Below are 12,469 nucleotides of genomic sequence, written 5' to 3' on the forward strand. Positions count from 1 at the left end.
GTAAACTGTAAAAAGATTATGTCTGATTGATATTAAACTAAGTCGGCACAAAATTCCTACATACTGTGTGACAGATCCTTTTGATGCCTAGACTTACATAATATTTGCGAGCAGAAGAATTATTAACTGTTAATTATTGGTTCTGGAACAATTACATCCATGAATTAGAATAACTGGCCATCTTGATGAGTGCTGACATCCCATAATCGCAAAATCTCAGGTTATATCATCAATTTAGGGAAATAAATTAAAAAAGAAGTCATTTGAATAACAATCAATATCTTGCACCGTTATCGAAGAAATAAAACATAATTTTAACTGAAGGCAGACACAAGGTTAGAGGAACATATAAATGAAAAATTTGGTGAATTTGGAATGTGATATACTAAAAGAGAAAGTCAGTACAAACGAAGATTCATGATTGCAATATAGGAGGGAAAAAACTTCCGTTTTCTTTCACTTTCAAACCAGTATATATCGATCATTTAGTCATAGAAATAATATAATAAGCTAACACTTTCAAAACATAATAAGACAAATTTCCAGTCATTTCCAAGGCAAGTTTATATGATTAGATTTGGCAGACATAATTTTATCAAAATATTCAAGAAACTGTATGGTAAGATTGATATATACTTGTGTTCTTTCAATGAAATACTTCAAACCATACTATTCACTAGTGCCATGAGGCAAAAAAATCTTGAAATTTCACTAATAAATTCACAATGTTGGATGATAGTTAAATAATTCATATTTAAAACATTCTTTTATAGTCTATATATATATATTTTTAAAGGAGGCATGTACCATGTATCATTGCTACAAGCCATCAGGAAAATAATCATATAGATTAGTTTAGGATATCAAGTATAAAATACAGTTCATGCGTTATACTGTTCGAATGAGGTTTATAATAGAACATTAATAGATCAACTTAGCTTGTATATTTTTCCACATGGACAATTTCATCATTAGGAAATGTTTGCTAAATCTCATAGCCTGTTGTTCGCCATCACATAAACAACTAAGAAGCACAAATAAAACAATACAAAGAAAGTAAACACCGATTCCTTCCCATATCAATTATGCTGATATCAACACAAATTCAAGTTGCTTATGGTTGGCTCAATTCAATACCATTTAAATAATACATGGCAAATACTAAATATAATTTTAAAACCAATCAAAAATACATATCCATGCCTTATCTAATGAAAAATAAACTTCCGTTAAAACTCCTTACGGCAATAAATCATAAATATTTAAAAATGAGAATCACACCAATTTCTATTGCACAAAATCCCTTTAAACATGTTATAATTACTCTTAATGATTGAAATATAAAATAAATACCAAAACTCTCACCAATTACAATAATCAAATTTTATTTTTCAACATTGGAACATTGTCATTGGCGTCATCAGATACTGCAATTTGATCACAATGATTTGACTTATAGGTATTTATGTTCTGGCTCTCATTTTGTACGGCTGTGTCAGACTGGTGTTTACTTTCATATAAGTCACAACAACTGCTCGAAGAGTTTGCCTGGTTTGATTCTTCCCCCATGTTTCCACGTGAATCTTCTATACTTGATATGAGCGACTCTGATCGAGGAATTTTTTTAGAATCTACTGTTTTATTTGTAATCACAGGCATACTTTGTGATTTCCTTGCTTTCAGGTTTGTGTTGGATAATTTATTTGCCAATTCTGAGGCATCAGAATTTGACCTGAATCATAAAGAAAATCTAAAATATATCACACTTCCAGATATGGAATATTCTCTCAAAATATTACACAACAACCATAATATGTGATATATTTAAATTTAATTAAATTGTTAATGAATAATATTTATTATTTACAGGAAATAACTGGTTTAAAGTTTCAAGTTTGTTGAACCAATACCTGAGGAATGATGGAAATTAAACATTGACAGTCATATTGGAGCATAAAGGAATTAATAATTGTGATAACTTTTACAAATGAAGTTTCTTGAATTAGAAATTGTGTTGTGTTACCTCAGGCCGACCGCTGAGAGTATAGTTGGCATATTTTTCCGATAATCGAGATGTCCTTCAACAACTGAAGTAAGGTCAATATTAATCATTCTTCTATTTTCCAATTCTACTGGTTGCAAACCTGCAACCTCTGTCTGTCTCGAGCTACTACGATACAAAAACTTGAGCAACCAATCTGACCTGATAAAATTTCATAATATGACTTATTTACACTAAAATTCAACAAAACATAAAAGAATTAATGGAAAATTATGGTACCTGCAATATCCATTGGTTATATGACCAGCAATAACTGTGGAAAATTCTGCCCATTTCTCTGCAGACCCAGTAACTGGAGCTCCAAGCAAATAAACATCTTCTATTATTCCTGAATGATCTATAAAACAATGTTAGGTATTTCAAATGCAAAAATTAATCATCTACTATCTTCTATTCAAAGTAAATTTCATACTTTTGCGTTTTGCCATTTCTTCCAAACAGTGGAATATAACACGAGCACCAAGACTGTATCCAACTAATGTTACAGGACGATGTCCATGCTGCCGAGAAAGCAATACTTCAGCTAGTTCTTTTCCAACCTGTTTTGATTATATACACAATAAATTGATGAAAAACAAATATAAAAACTAAAACTTATTAACACAAGTATTCGCAAACATATACGGCTGCCACCAGCCCACCAATACTCCCATCTGGCATCTACATAGTCTATGATAGAATGGTTAACTTCACCATAATGTAAAATGATCAAAACCTAGTGGCTTCTATGACGAAACAATAAAAAAAGTAGTTATAGTCCAACACGGATCTGCTTGATCAGTTCAAAAATCAGACATTTCACTATTATTACCTGCGTAGCCCTTTGCAAGCAAACACTCCATGGATTATCGATAACACTTGCGGCTCCCAATAATGAAGCAGGCCATGCAACTGCTGCAACCAATCCTGATAAGAAACAAAATATGCTATTGCAGAATAATCTCAAGGAGTTTCTTTTTCCAGTGTGAATCTGCTACGATTGTATGAGTATTATGAATTTTTCAATGTACATCAATTCAGTTGATTCAGCTTTCAATCTCATTTGTAGTGAGATATCATCAAAACAGTTGTTTATTATCTCATTGATTAATAACATATTTACCTATGAGTGTATGACTATAAGATAGTACTAATACTATGCTAAAAGATCTCAAAAGCCCAGAACTTAAATGAACCAATAGAAACCAGATGACAAATTATGATACGCTATTGGGCAAAGCCTTTATAAAAATTACTTTTTGAATATATCTGAATATATTTCAACGACATAGCTTATACAACTGAAAACCTTTCGACTCAAATAATATATTTTCACAACCTCACCACAAAAATGTTGTTACAAAAACACAAGCTAATATTCACGAACTTGCCATACCTGACAAAACAGTATATTTTAAAGCTTCATTAGCAGCTACAGTAACAAGACTATCAAGAATATATTCCAATGCACTTCCTAATCTTATGAGGTGTTCTGATTCCCAAACAACATAATATTGTTCATGACTTTGTCGCAGGGTTGTCCATGGTATTGCAAAATCACCTAAAATAATATAGAACTGGATAGGGATTTCACAAGCAACAGTTTATGAAAATCATATGCCTATGGATCAATCATTTTCTTGAATTCTCTTTGTTTAGAAAACTTCCTTTCCTATATAGCAACATTGGTAATATATGACAATGGTTGACTAATAGTCCAATATGAATGATCGGGGATCATATAAAAAGAGAAGTCCCAAACGTGTGTAAAAATTCCTTACTCAATTAGGCTAGAAAACTCCATGCTGTCAAATATTTTTATTGTGGAACTCACTACTTACCATGGCCTTGGGTACTTGACAACCATCCCGATATTGCAATAGTGATGTTGAGTTCTTTTCCCGGGGTTAAAGGTCGGAATAAAAATTCATCAATTCCACCCACTCTTCGTTTCATTTTGTATCCAGTGAGACCAGCACCTGCAGCTCCAAACAATGAAGTAATAATTGCCAATCCAGCAACAGAACCAAGTGCAGCAGCAGATGATGCACCGAGAATTGTTCCTAGAACAAAAACAATGTTGGTTTTTTATATACGGAACAGAAACACTGAACACAATACATTAAAGCAGGGGTGTGTAACCTTTTTCGCAGGCGGGCCAAATTTCAATAACTGGGTGAAACCGCTGGCCGCATCGTCATTTAACATAGGCTTTCTACTAGTTGCAGGCACAAAATAGTGTCTTTTTGTTATTGATCTCATACCATCATAAGGGGTCCTTGCAGAAATGATGATTTGAAATGCATATTCTTAAAACTGTAATTCAAATATATATAATTTGACACCCAATTTAAACAAATTCAGTTTGAACTGACTACTTTTATCCAAATTTGCTTGAATGGAAGTGCTAGCAATTCAATATGACGCCCTTTTTAGAAAAAAATTGTTACCGCAAAGTGCCATTTGAAGCCATGACTTTTTTAAATGTGGAAAGTTTTCTTGGTGTTTTCGGTAAAATTCATTTCCAAATAATTTTTTGTCAAGTCTTATTCTAGATTAGATTTAGACAAAATCAATTGATACACTGGAACCAGAACCCAGTTAGCTCTTGTATCTCTATAATATTAATTTTTTCTAAACTGCTTGCCAGTTGCCTAACCTTCAATTGCCCGCTCTTACAAGTTCATCAGCGTCTGCTCCATATTTTCCCTAAATTGTTCGCTGCTCAGCAAGGGACAGCTTTGCGAATCAAGTTGTTTGCCTCGCTGTCAGGGCGTTGTATTGTAACGTCATAGGCATAGATAATAAATTGGACTGGGATATGAGTTTGCAACTCAAAGGGAACCAGATCTAATTAAATTTCAAAACTAGTTTAGCTGGCCGCGCATCATTCAAAATTGGCACTTCTCCGCGGGCCTCACAATTTTTCCTTGCGGGCCGCACTTTGCACACCCCTGCATTAAAGTATTAATTTAAGGCTAATGAGTGTATTTATGTTGAAGAGGGTAATAGGAAAACACCAAGTCAGATTCGATATATATCACTGTTAAACATTTTTGTTCAAGAATAGGGGGGGGGGGGGGTATATTGAGCATATGGGGTTAATTGAGTACAATGTATAAGAACCTCGCTAACTTTTTTGTATGTTGAGTGAATGGTTTGTACTTTGTAGCAACAATAGTTCATATCCTATGCTTTCATTTCATTGCGTATAACTCACTTGCCTACCAATGATAAAATTGTTTTAGATGTTTGTATGTGAAATTTTTTTTGTTCATGAAAAAAATTGTTTTGGAAACTTTCACATGACACTTTTCTGATAGTATATTTTAAACTTTTTGTGATGCCTTTTAGTACCCTAGTAAAGACTCTCTTAGCCCCTGTAGATAATTTTTGTGTAACTCATTGACTTTTTGTTTTATTGATGTTTGAAAAAATCGAGGTAAATTGAGTCTGTCGGAAATTTACCGTGGGGTAAATCGGGTATATGCATAAATGGCCTCTCCCACTGCTATAACACAGGAATACGAGGTTCTGTGTGACTATTTTGAGCTCTAACACTTTTTTGTAGCCTTTATCATGTCCATCTTTCAATATAGGCTTCTATTTTTAATGAATATGTGTGTAAATTCACAATGGGCGATTGTAGGATTTTGAGAAAGCAGTTTTTTTCTTGTAACTAAAAAAATAGTAAAAAAGAAAGCTGTGGACAAGCCAAGCACAGAGTCCTACTCCACCAGTAAACTTAGTGCATCTACAAAGGCTTTAGTTGACGTAATCACACTCACTGTCATCTCCGAAAACAAGTAGTAATAATAAAGAAAAAGCCGTCCCAGAAAATAAATTCAGACGAAAACTATATAATGTCAATTGAAAGTATATATCATTTTACTGATAGGATAAACTTAAAACGGATATGATTGGTAGAAAAAAGAAAAACAGCAAATAGAAAGATCATAATAATAGTTCAGAAAAGCAGTAACAGAGTCAGAATTAGATTCCGCTTTATTGACTACGAGACAGAATACGAGGCAAAATTCTCACATAGTACAGCTGATTATAACTAACTCTAAGTAGCATATTCTGACATTAATGAAATCAAGACCTTGACTGGCTGGTTGAAATAGGGGGAAAGGAATTAGATTCCGCTTTATTGACTACGAGACAGAATACGAGGCAAAATTCTCACATAGTACAGCTGATTATAACTAACTCTAAGTAGCATATTCTGACATTAATGAAATCAAGACCTTGACTGGCTGGTTGAAATAGGGGGAAAGGGAATTCCTTGGCCAAGTTGTCCTCACCGATGTATACAAAATGAACTTTGTAGGATACCAGTGTATGAAAGAGCTCAAGATTTGTGTTAGATTTAACCCAAAATAGGAACATAAAAAGTATCTCTATCAAGGAAGTTGGTTGAAATAGGGGGAAAGGGAATTCCTTGGCCAAGTTGTCCTCACCGATGTATACAAAATGAACTTTGTAGGATACCAGTGTATGAAAGAGCTCAAAGATTTGTGTTAGATTTAACCCAAAATAGGAACATAAAAAGTATCTCTATCAAGGAAGTTGTTGGCCAAGTCAAACCACCCATTTCTAGTCCATAGTGAACTTGTATTTAAACTAAAAGCCTATTTGTGGTGAAAAGTTTATGGAAACCATAATTGCGATCTATCATACCAAGTTTAAAGTGATGTCAGATAATTATGTTCCAAGGTTTTTGTAATTACTATTTTTTAAAATAAACTATATGTACCCAAGTTTCTCATGAGGGGGGGGGGTTTGATTTGGTTCTAGGGCTTTCTTAGATTTGATTTAACTGGTAGATGTCAGTATACTCAATTATCCTCGAAAAATGAGGTAAATTGAGTATACTGACTTCCAAAAAAAAATTGCATTTTTGGGTGACTTGAATACATTAAATAAGACTCAAACTGTTATGCAAGAAAGTACAGAGTCAGAATGTTACAATGGAACCATAATTTCACGGAGAATCGATTTCACTCAGATTTTACACCGGTTTAAATGTCAAAAACTACTTAAATAACCCCACCCCCCTACAATAGTTAAAGCATATTTAATTGTCCTCCAAAAGACAATTCTCTGTTCCCCATAGTTTCATTACCTGAAAACTGCCTTTTCAGTCCCAGAGTGTTTTCCCTTACTTGTGCATGAATTGTCTGATCATTATGGGATTTGGAATCTACCAATCAGAATACCCAATGTAAGTAACAAACAACAACAAATGCTCTGTGAATTCTAACAATTGTGTAATTGGTTGTATATTATTTACCTTCGACTTTATAACCTTTGGTTTGCTTTTGCCATAATAAGTGGAATACCATAAAAATTTGGTAAAATAGACAGAATTAGACTGCAGTGTGTGTAGTTTTATGGAGCACGAGTGCTAATAGCCATCAGAAGGGGGGCACAAGCCATAAAAGTTCGGGAACCACTGTATTACATTATGAAGTTAAGAATGACTTGCAAATACACTTTACCTGCACCAGCAGCTACTAATGGAGCAGCAAGACCACCAGTTAACCCAATTATAGCACCACCACCTGCAGCTGCCAGCCCAATCAAAGCATATCTTTTCCATTTTCGGTTTCTTTCATTCCGTCGCCTATCTTCCTCTTGTTCCCTAGATAAGGATAATACAATTATTATACTTCAGAATGAAACTTTGACACATTGAAATATATTAGCTTTATCGACTTTTTTAAATTTTTCGAGTCTTTTTATCCCTGTGTATGAAGCAGCATTGCGAATTGAAGCATCGAGTGGTTCAACAGCAGTCATTGTTGACAATAATAATTTAATTTATAAATGAAAAGGTATTCAAAGTCTAGCCTCATACTCAGCACCATGCATTAAACTATGTTCGCCTCGCAGGTTCGAGATGTGGATGCTGGATTGAAACATGTGAAAAATGTAGCAGATAGATTTCACTCACGATTTCTCTTTTTCAGTACAAGCTTCCAACATTTTAACCATTTCATGTTCAACAGATTCTAAATCTTCAAGAACAATATGTAACTGCCATGTGATGTGGCGTATTAATATACGAGTTCTGGCATCATAACGTCCTCTGAGATTTGCATTTGTGCCATCACTTGTGCCAGATAGCAAAGCCCAGAGTACAAGATCTTCAGCAATTGTAACAGGTCTATTCTAAACAAAAACATATATAAAACCAGCATGGATCAGAGTTTAAACTTAAATAGAAATATAACAAATACCTACGGTACTTATTTTGTTTAGGTTTGCTTCCTACAGTCCTAGTGAAAATATTACATTTATTGTATAACTTATAGGACCAATTAGTTAGTCTGTGTCTTTAACTGATCGAATCAATTTGATGATACCATACAGATATAGAATGTTAAAAAAACGTACAGAATGATACTGCTGATGATATGTTTATTTTACCTTAAGCATTTTTTCTGTTAAAAGACTTTTTATGAAAACATCACTTCCGGTATGACTGCTCATTCCATCAGATATAGCAACCATTGTTGGATAACAATTGCTTTCAAGTTGAACATGTTTGACCAATGAGTAGACTGTCTTATGTCGATAGACTCTGGCAAACAAGATCGATAAAGAAGTCCATAAAATTACGACTATAACATGTATACTACAATATGGCACAGTTATCCTATTCCTAGAATAGCCCCCACATTAATTAAAATACATCAATTAAAACAGTGAATGCCAACTTCTTTACGAGACAGTCTGCGCCTCATATAGGCAAACCGGCAATGCACAATAAACTAAAAGGAAGCGTATCCTAAAAAAGTCACCCTTGGATTCACCGGAAAAAATAATCCAATTCACAGGAAAAAAAATGTATCGCAGCATTTGGAAGTTTTTAAGCAAAAAATATCAACGGAAGAGAATTTCGGTCATGTGGAGGCTGACTCACATTAAACTATTATCAAGACAAGCATGGTGCGTTTCAGAGTCAAATAGTGTGTTGGGACATCTTAGATCGGAAAACTGTGCCCTACTGTATTATGCAAGCCAAACTGAACAATTGAAATTAATACATAGTTTAAAAAAGCAATTACTTATCCTCTGGAGATCCAAACAGTAATGAGAGAACAGTGCTACATAATCCAAGATAACTAAATTTCCCAGGATCACTTAATTGAGCAATGAGTTTATTAGCAGCTATTTCAATTGCAGCTTGATCAACCATGTTTGAATGATCTGGTGCACCAAGACCAATGTCACCATTTTGCTGAGTTTGATCACTTTTCAAAGGATCTGCTTTCTTTTCAGAATGAAAGGTATTTTCATCATTTGAAACTTTAGTTTCATAGTTCTTCCCCTGTTCATCCATTACTGCAGTAGATGGATTCTCTTTCAAAAATAAAACAATTCATTTGTCGCCCCTTATTTCAGTATTTAACGAGCAAAGCATCTGAATCGATATACATTTGCCAGTTTGATCAATTCAATATCTATACAAAAATAACAGTTGGGATGATTAGGTGGAGAAATTGGGTCTCCTGTACTTTCTTACCTGAATAACTTCTAGTGGGCGTGGCGTAACAATTTTTGGATATATGATTCCTGACCCCCCTGATGACGTCATCCAAAAATTACGTCACTGCTACGTCACAATAACGAAATACAGCTTGCCAAAGTTTAGCGACGGTCACCCGTAATGGCGCCTACGAGTATGTCAACAAACTCAATACGTCACCGACCTCTCTCTTATCGGGGTCGTTGTGCAGAGCTCAAAATAAACAAGCATCACAAGCGACTAAATTGTCGCCAAGGAACGTTCACGATATCCCATTCTGACCAATTTCTGTCCAGCAATAAATAGCTCATGTATCGTGCTACAATCTAAAATAGAGCGTTATACGATACAACACTAACCAAGGCTTTAGACAAGCAGAAAATACATGTTATTTTACGCAATGGTTGAAGTTGGGTACCACACACATAAAGACTTATTATTTTATGTCCAGAAATAGCTCATGTATTGTGCTACGATCTATTAATAGGGTGATATACGATACCGCTCTGAGCTAGGCTTTAGACAAACAGAAAGAACATTTAATTCACGCAATGATTGAGGTTAGGTGCCGCAGACATAAAGACTTGTTATTTAATATCCAGAGACTGATCATGTATTGGGCCACATTTTATTAATAGGACGTGGAACGCTTTCACTCTATGCAAGGCTTTAGACAAGCAGAAACCGACATATTAATTTGCCTTAGCGCAATGGATGTAGTTTCTTACCTCGATAACTTATACTTATCTTAGCGTAACAATTTTTGCATATATCATTCCTGACCCTCACCTGACTTCGTCATCCAAAAATTACGTCAATGCGATGCTCTTACTCTTCCGACTCTCCCCGTCATTTGTCAATACGTTCGCTTTTCATTGCCGTCACCGCCATCAATTACCGTTGTTCCCGTCATCGCCGCTTATTTAGAGAATTTCCCTTATACTCACCCAATTTTCCGTGAAATTTCCCAAAATATCACATAGTTCCTACTCATGAGTAATATTTTCCGTAATTTCCGCTTTTCAATACAATTTCTTGTACCTACACATTCAAGTGTATATTTCCCGTTGCTCTCGCCTTCTAGTACAATTTCCCGTACATACACAATAAAATGCCCATTTCCCCCATCTTAGAGCAATTTCCCGTCATTCCCACTTTGTGTGAAATTCCCCGCTATTTAGTGAAATTTCCCCTACATACACTCTAAAATGCATATTTTCCCTATCTGAGAGCAATTTCCCCTCTTTCCCGCATTTCGTAACATTCTCCCGCTTATTAGTAAATTTTCCCGTCATTAGGGCCCTAAAATGCGGGAAACGGGAACGACGGGAAATGCACTAAAAAACGGGAACTGCGGGAACGACGGGAATTTGTCAATTTGAAATTGCGGAAACTACGGGAAATTTCACAAAAGACGGGAATTTGCTTCAGGGTATGGGAAATATGTATTTTAGAGTATGTGTGGGGTAATTTTGCATTGAATAGCAAATGCAACGGCAAGTTTATACGGCGCTCCCGAAGTATGTGCAACAAGATGACGCACAACCTGAACATAGTATGTATACCAGGTTAGAGTTCAGGTTGTGCGTCATCTTGTTGCACATACTTCCGGAGTGCCGTATAAACTTGCCGTGCATGTACGGGGTAATGGTACTAACATACATATTATCCGAATCTTAGAGCGATTTCCCGTCACTCCCACTCTTTGTGAAATATTTCGCTTTTTAGTGAAATTTCCGTATCCACACAACCCAATCGCATATTTCCCGTTGCTTCCATTTTCTAGTGCAATTTCTTCTAAACATACTCTGAAATGAGTATTTCCCGTACTTTAACGCGATTTGCCGTCGTTCCCGCATTTTAGATAAATTTTCACGTACATACACCCCCAAGCGTATATCAACCATTGCTTTCGTTTTCTAGAACAATTTCCCCTAAACATACCCCAAAATGAATATTTCCCGTACCTTAAAGCGATTTCCCGTCATTCCCGCTTTTTGTGAAATCTCCCACTTTTTAGTGAAATTTCCCGTAGTTCCCGTATTTTAGTTTTTACAATTTCCCGTCGTTCCCGCATTTTAGTGCATTTCCCGTAGTTCCCGTTTCCCGCATTTTAGGGTTGCCCCTTACTACTTACTGAATACAGCGCGAAACACCGCAAAGAGCGCAAAACAGAGGGAAACAGCGCGAAAGAGCGCAAAACAGAGGGAAACAGTGTGAAGCAGAAAAAAATTTTGCAATGAGTTCGGGGCACTTTGCTTTGAGTTGGAGTACCACGGCAGCAAATTAAAAACATAAACCAACGTATGTAGCCAGTAATGCTGTAATGGCAGGTCTGCCCCTGCTGGTGACACATTTTGGGTACCATAATTTAGAACATTTTCCATATGGATATGGTTGGCTTTAGGGTTAGGGTTAGGTAAAAAGGGACCTCCAGAAGTATGTGCACCAAGATGGCGCACAACCTGAAAATAGTATGTGTGTGTAGCGGATTCAGGTTGTGCGTCATATTGCTGCACACACTTCTGGAGCACCAAAAAGGTAGATAAAATTTCGCATGATGACCTATAATCCGGTACATAACCTTGTATATATGCCGGAAATAGCGCCATAAAACCATGGCGAGAGGCGCCGTGGTTCTTTCGTGGCAGGAGGTGGTAATGACTGCGTCTCCTGTTTTGCGCTGTTTCCCTCTGTTTTGCGCTGGTTTCCTTCTGTTTCGCGCTGTTTGCCTCTGTTTCGTGCTATTTTGCGCTGTTTCGCGCTGTTTTGCGGTGTTTCGCGCTGTACCGTATTCAGTAAGTAGTAAGACCCTGTTGTGGGCCTACTTCAATTATATTGCAAAAATAACACAGTGACAAATTTTTTTTTACTAAAAAACAAGCTTGGTA

At 35.7% G+C, this 12,469-nt stretch overlaps 1 protein-coding gene across 4 annotated transcripts; it reads right to left on the bottom strand.

Moving 5' to 3' along the window:
• Positions 1–259: 259 nt before the first annotated feature.
• On the bottom strand, positions 260–9,735 carry LOC120340823 (transmembrane and coiled-coil domain-containing protein 4-like). Of its 4 annotated transcripts, XM_078119837.1 has the most exons (13): positions 9,576–9,735; positions 9,118–9,412; positions 8,477–8,630; positions 8,001–8,218; positions 7,546–7,688; positions 7,170–7,247; positions 3,883–4,104; positions 3,438–3,602; positions 2,874–2,968; positions 2,475–2,601; positions 2,282–2,399; positions 2,024–2,203; positions 260–1,732 (listed from the first exon to the last, which is right to left on the bottom strand). In XM_078119837.1, exons 2-13 carry the CDS (start codon positions 9,390–9,392, stop codon positions 1,378–1,380), a joined length of 2,130 nt encoding a protein of 709 aa, XP_077975963.1. In that variant the 5' UTR covers positions 9,393–9,412; positions 9,576–9,735; the 3' UTR covers positions 260–1,377. The 4 variants fall into 4 exon arrangements, with proteins under 4 accessions (XP_077975963.1, XP_077975965.1, XP_077975962.1 ...); XM_078119839.1 differs by lacking the exon at positions 9,118–9,412; XM_078119836.1 differs by lacking the exon at positions 9,576–9,735 and having other exon boundaries at positions 9,118–9,565.
• Positions 9,736–12,469: the final 2,734 nt, after the last annotated feature.

The sequence above is a fragment of the Styela clava genome, chromosome 14, assembly GCF_964204865.1.
Source record: "Styela clava chromosome 14, kaStyClav1.hap1.2, whole genome shotgun sequence".
Taxonomy (NCBI): domain Eukaryota; kingdom Metazoa; phylum Chordata; class Ascidiacea; order Stolidobranchia; family Styelidae; genus Styela; species Styela clava.

Excerpts from the sequence above, each read along its gene's own strand:
- LOC120340823 (XM_078119837.1), bottom strand. The coding sequence starts at position 9,392 with ATGGATGAACAGGGGAAGAACTATGAAACTAAAGTTTCAAATGATGAA. Across the intron at positions 7,248-7,545 it reads ATTAGTAGCTGCTGGTGCAG|ATTCCAAATCCCATAATGAT; the intron begins GTAAAGTGTATT and ends TCTGATTGGTAG. Across the intron at positions 2,602-2,873 it reads GCTTGCAAAGGGCTACGCAG|GTTGGAAAAGAACTAGCTGA; the intron begins GTAATAATAGTG and ends TAATCAAAACAG.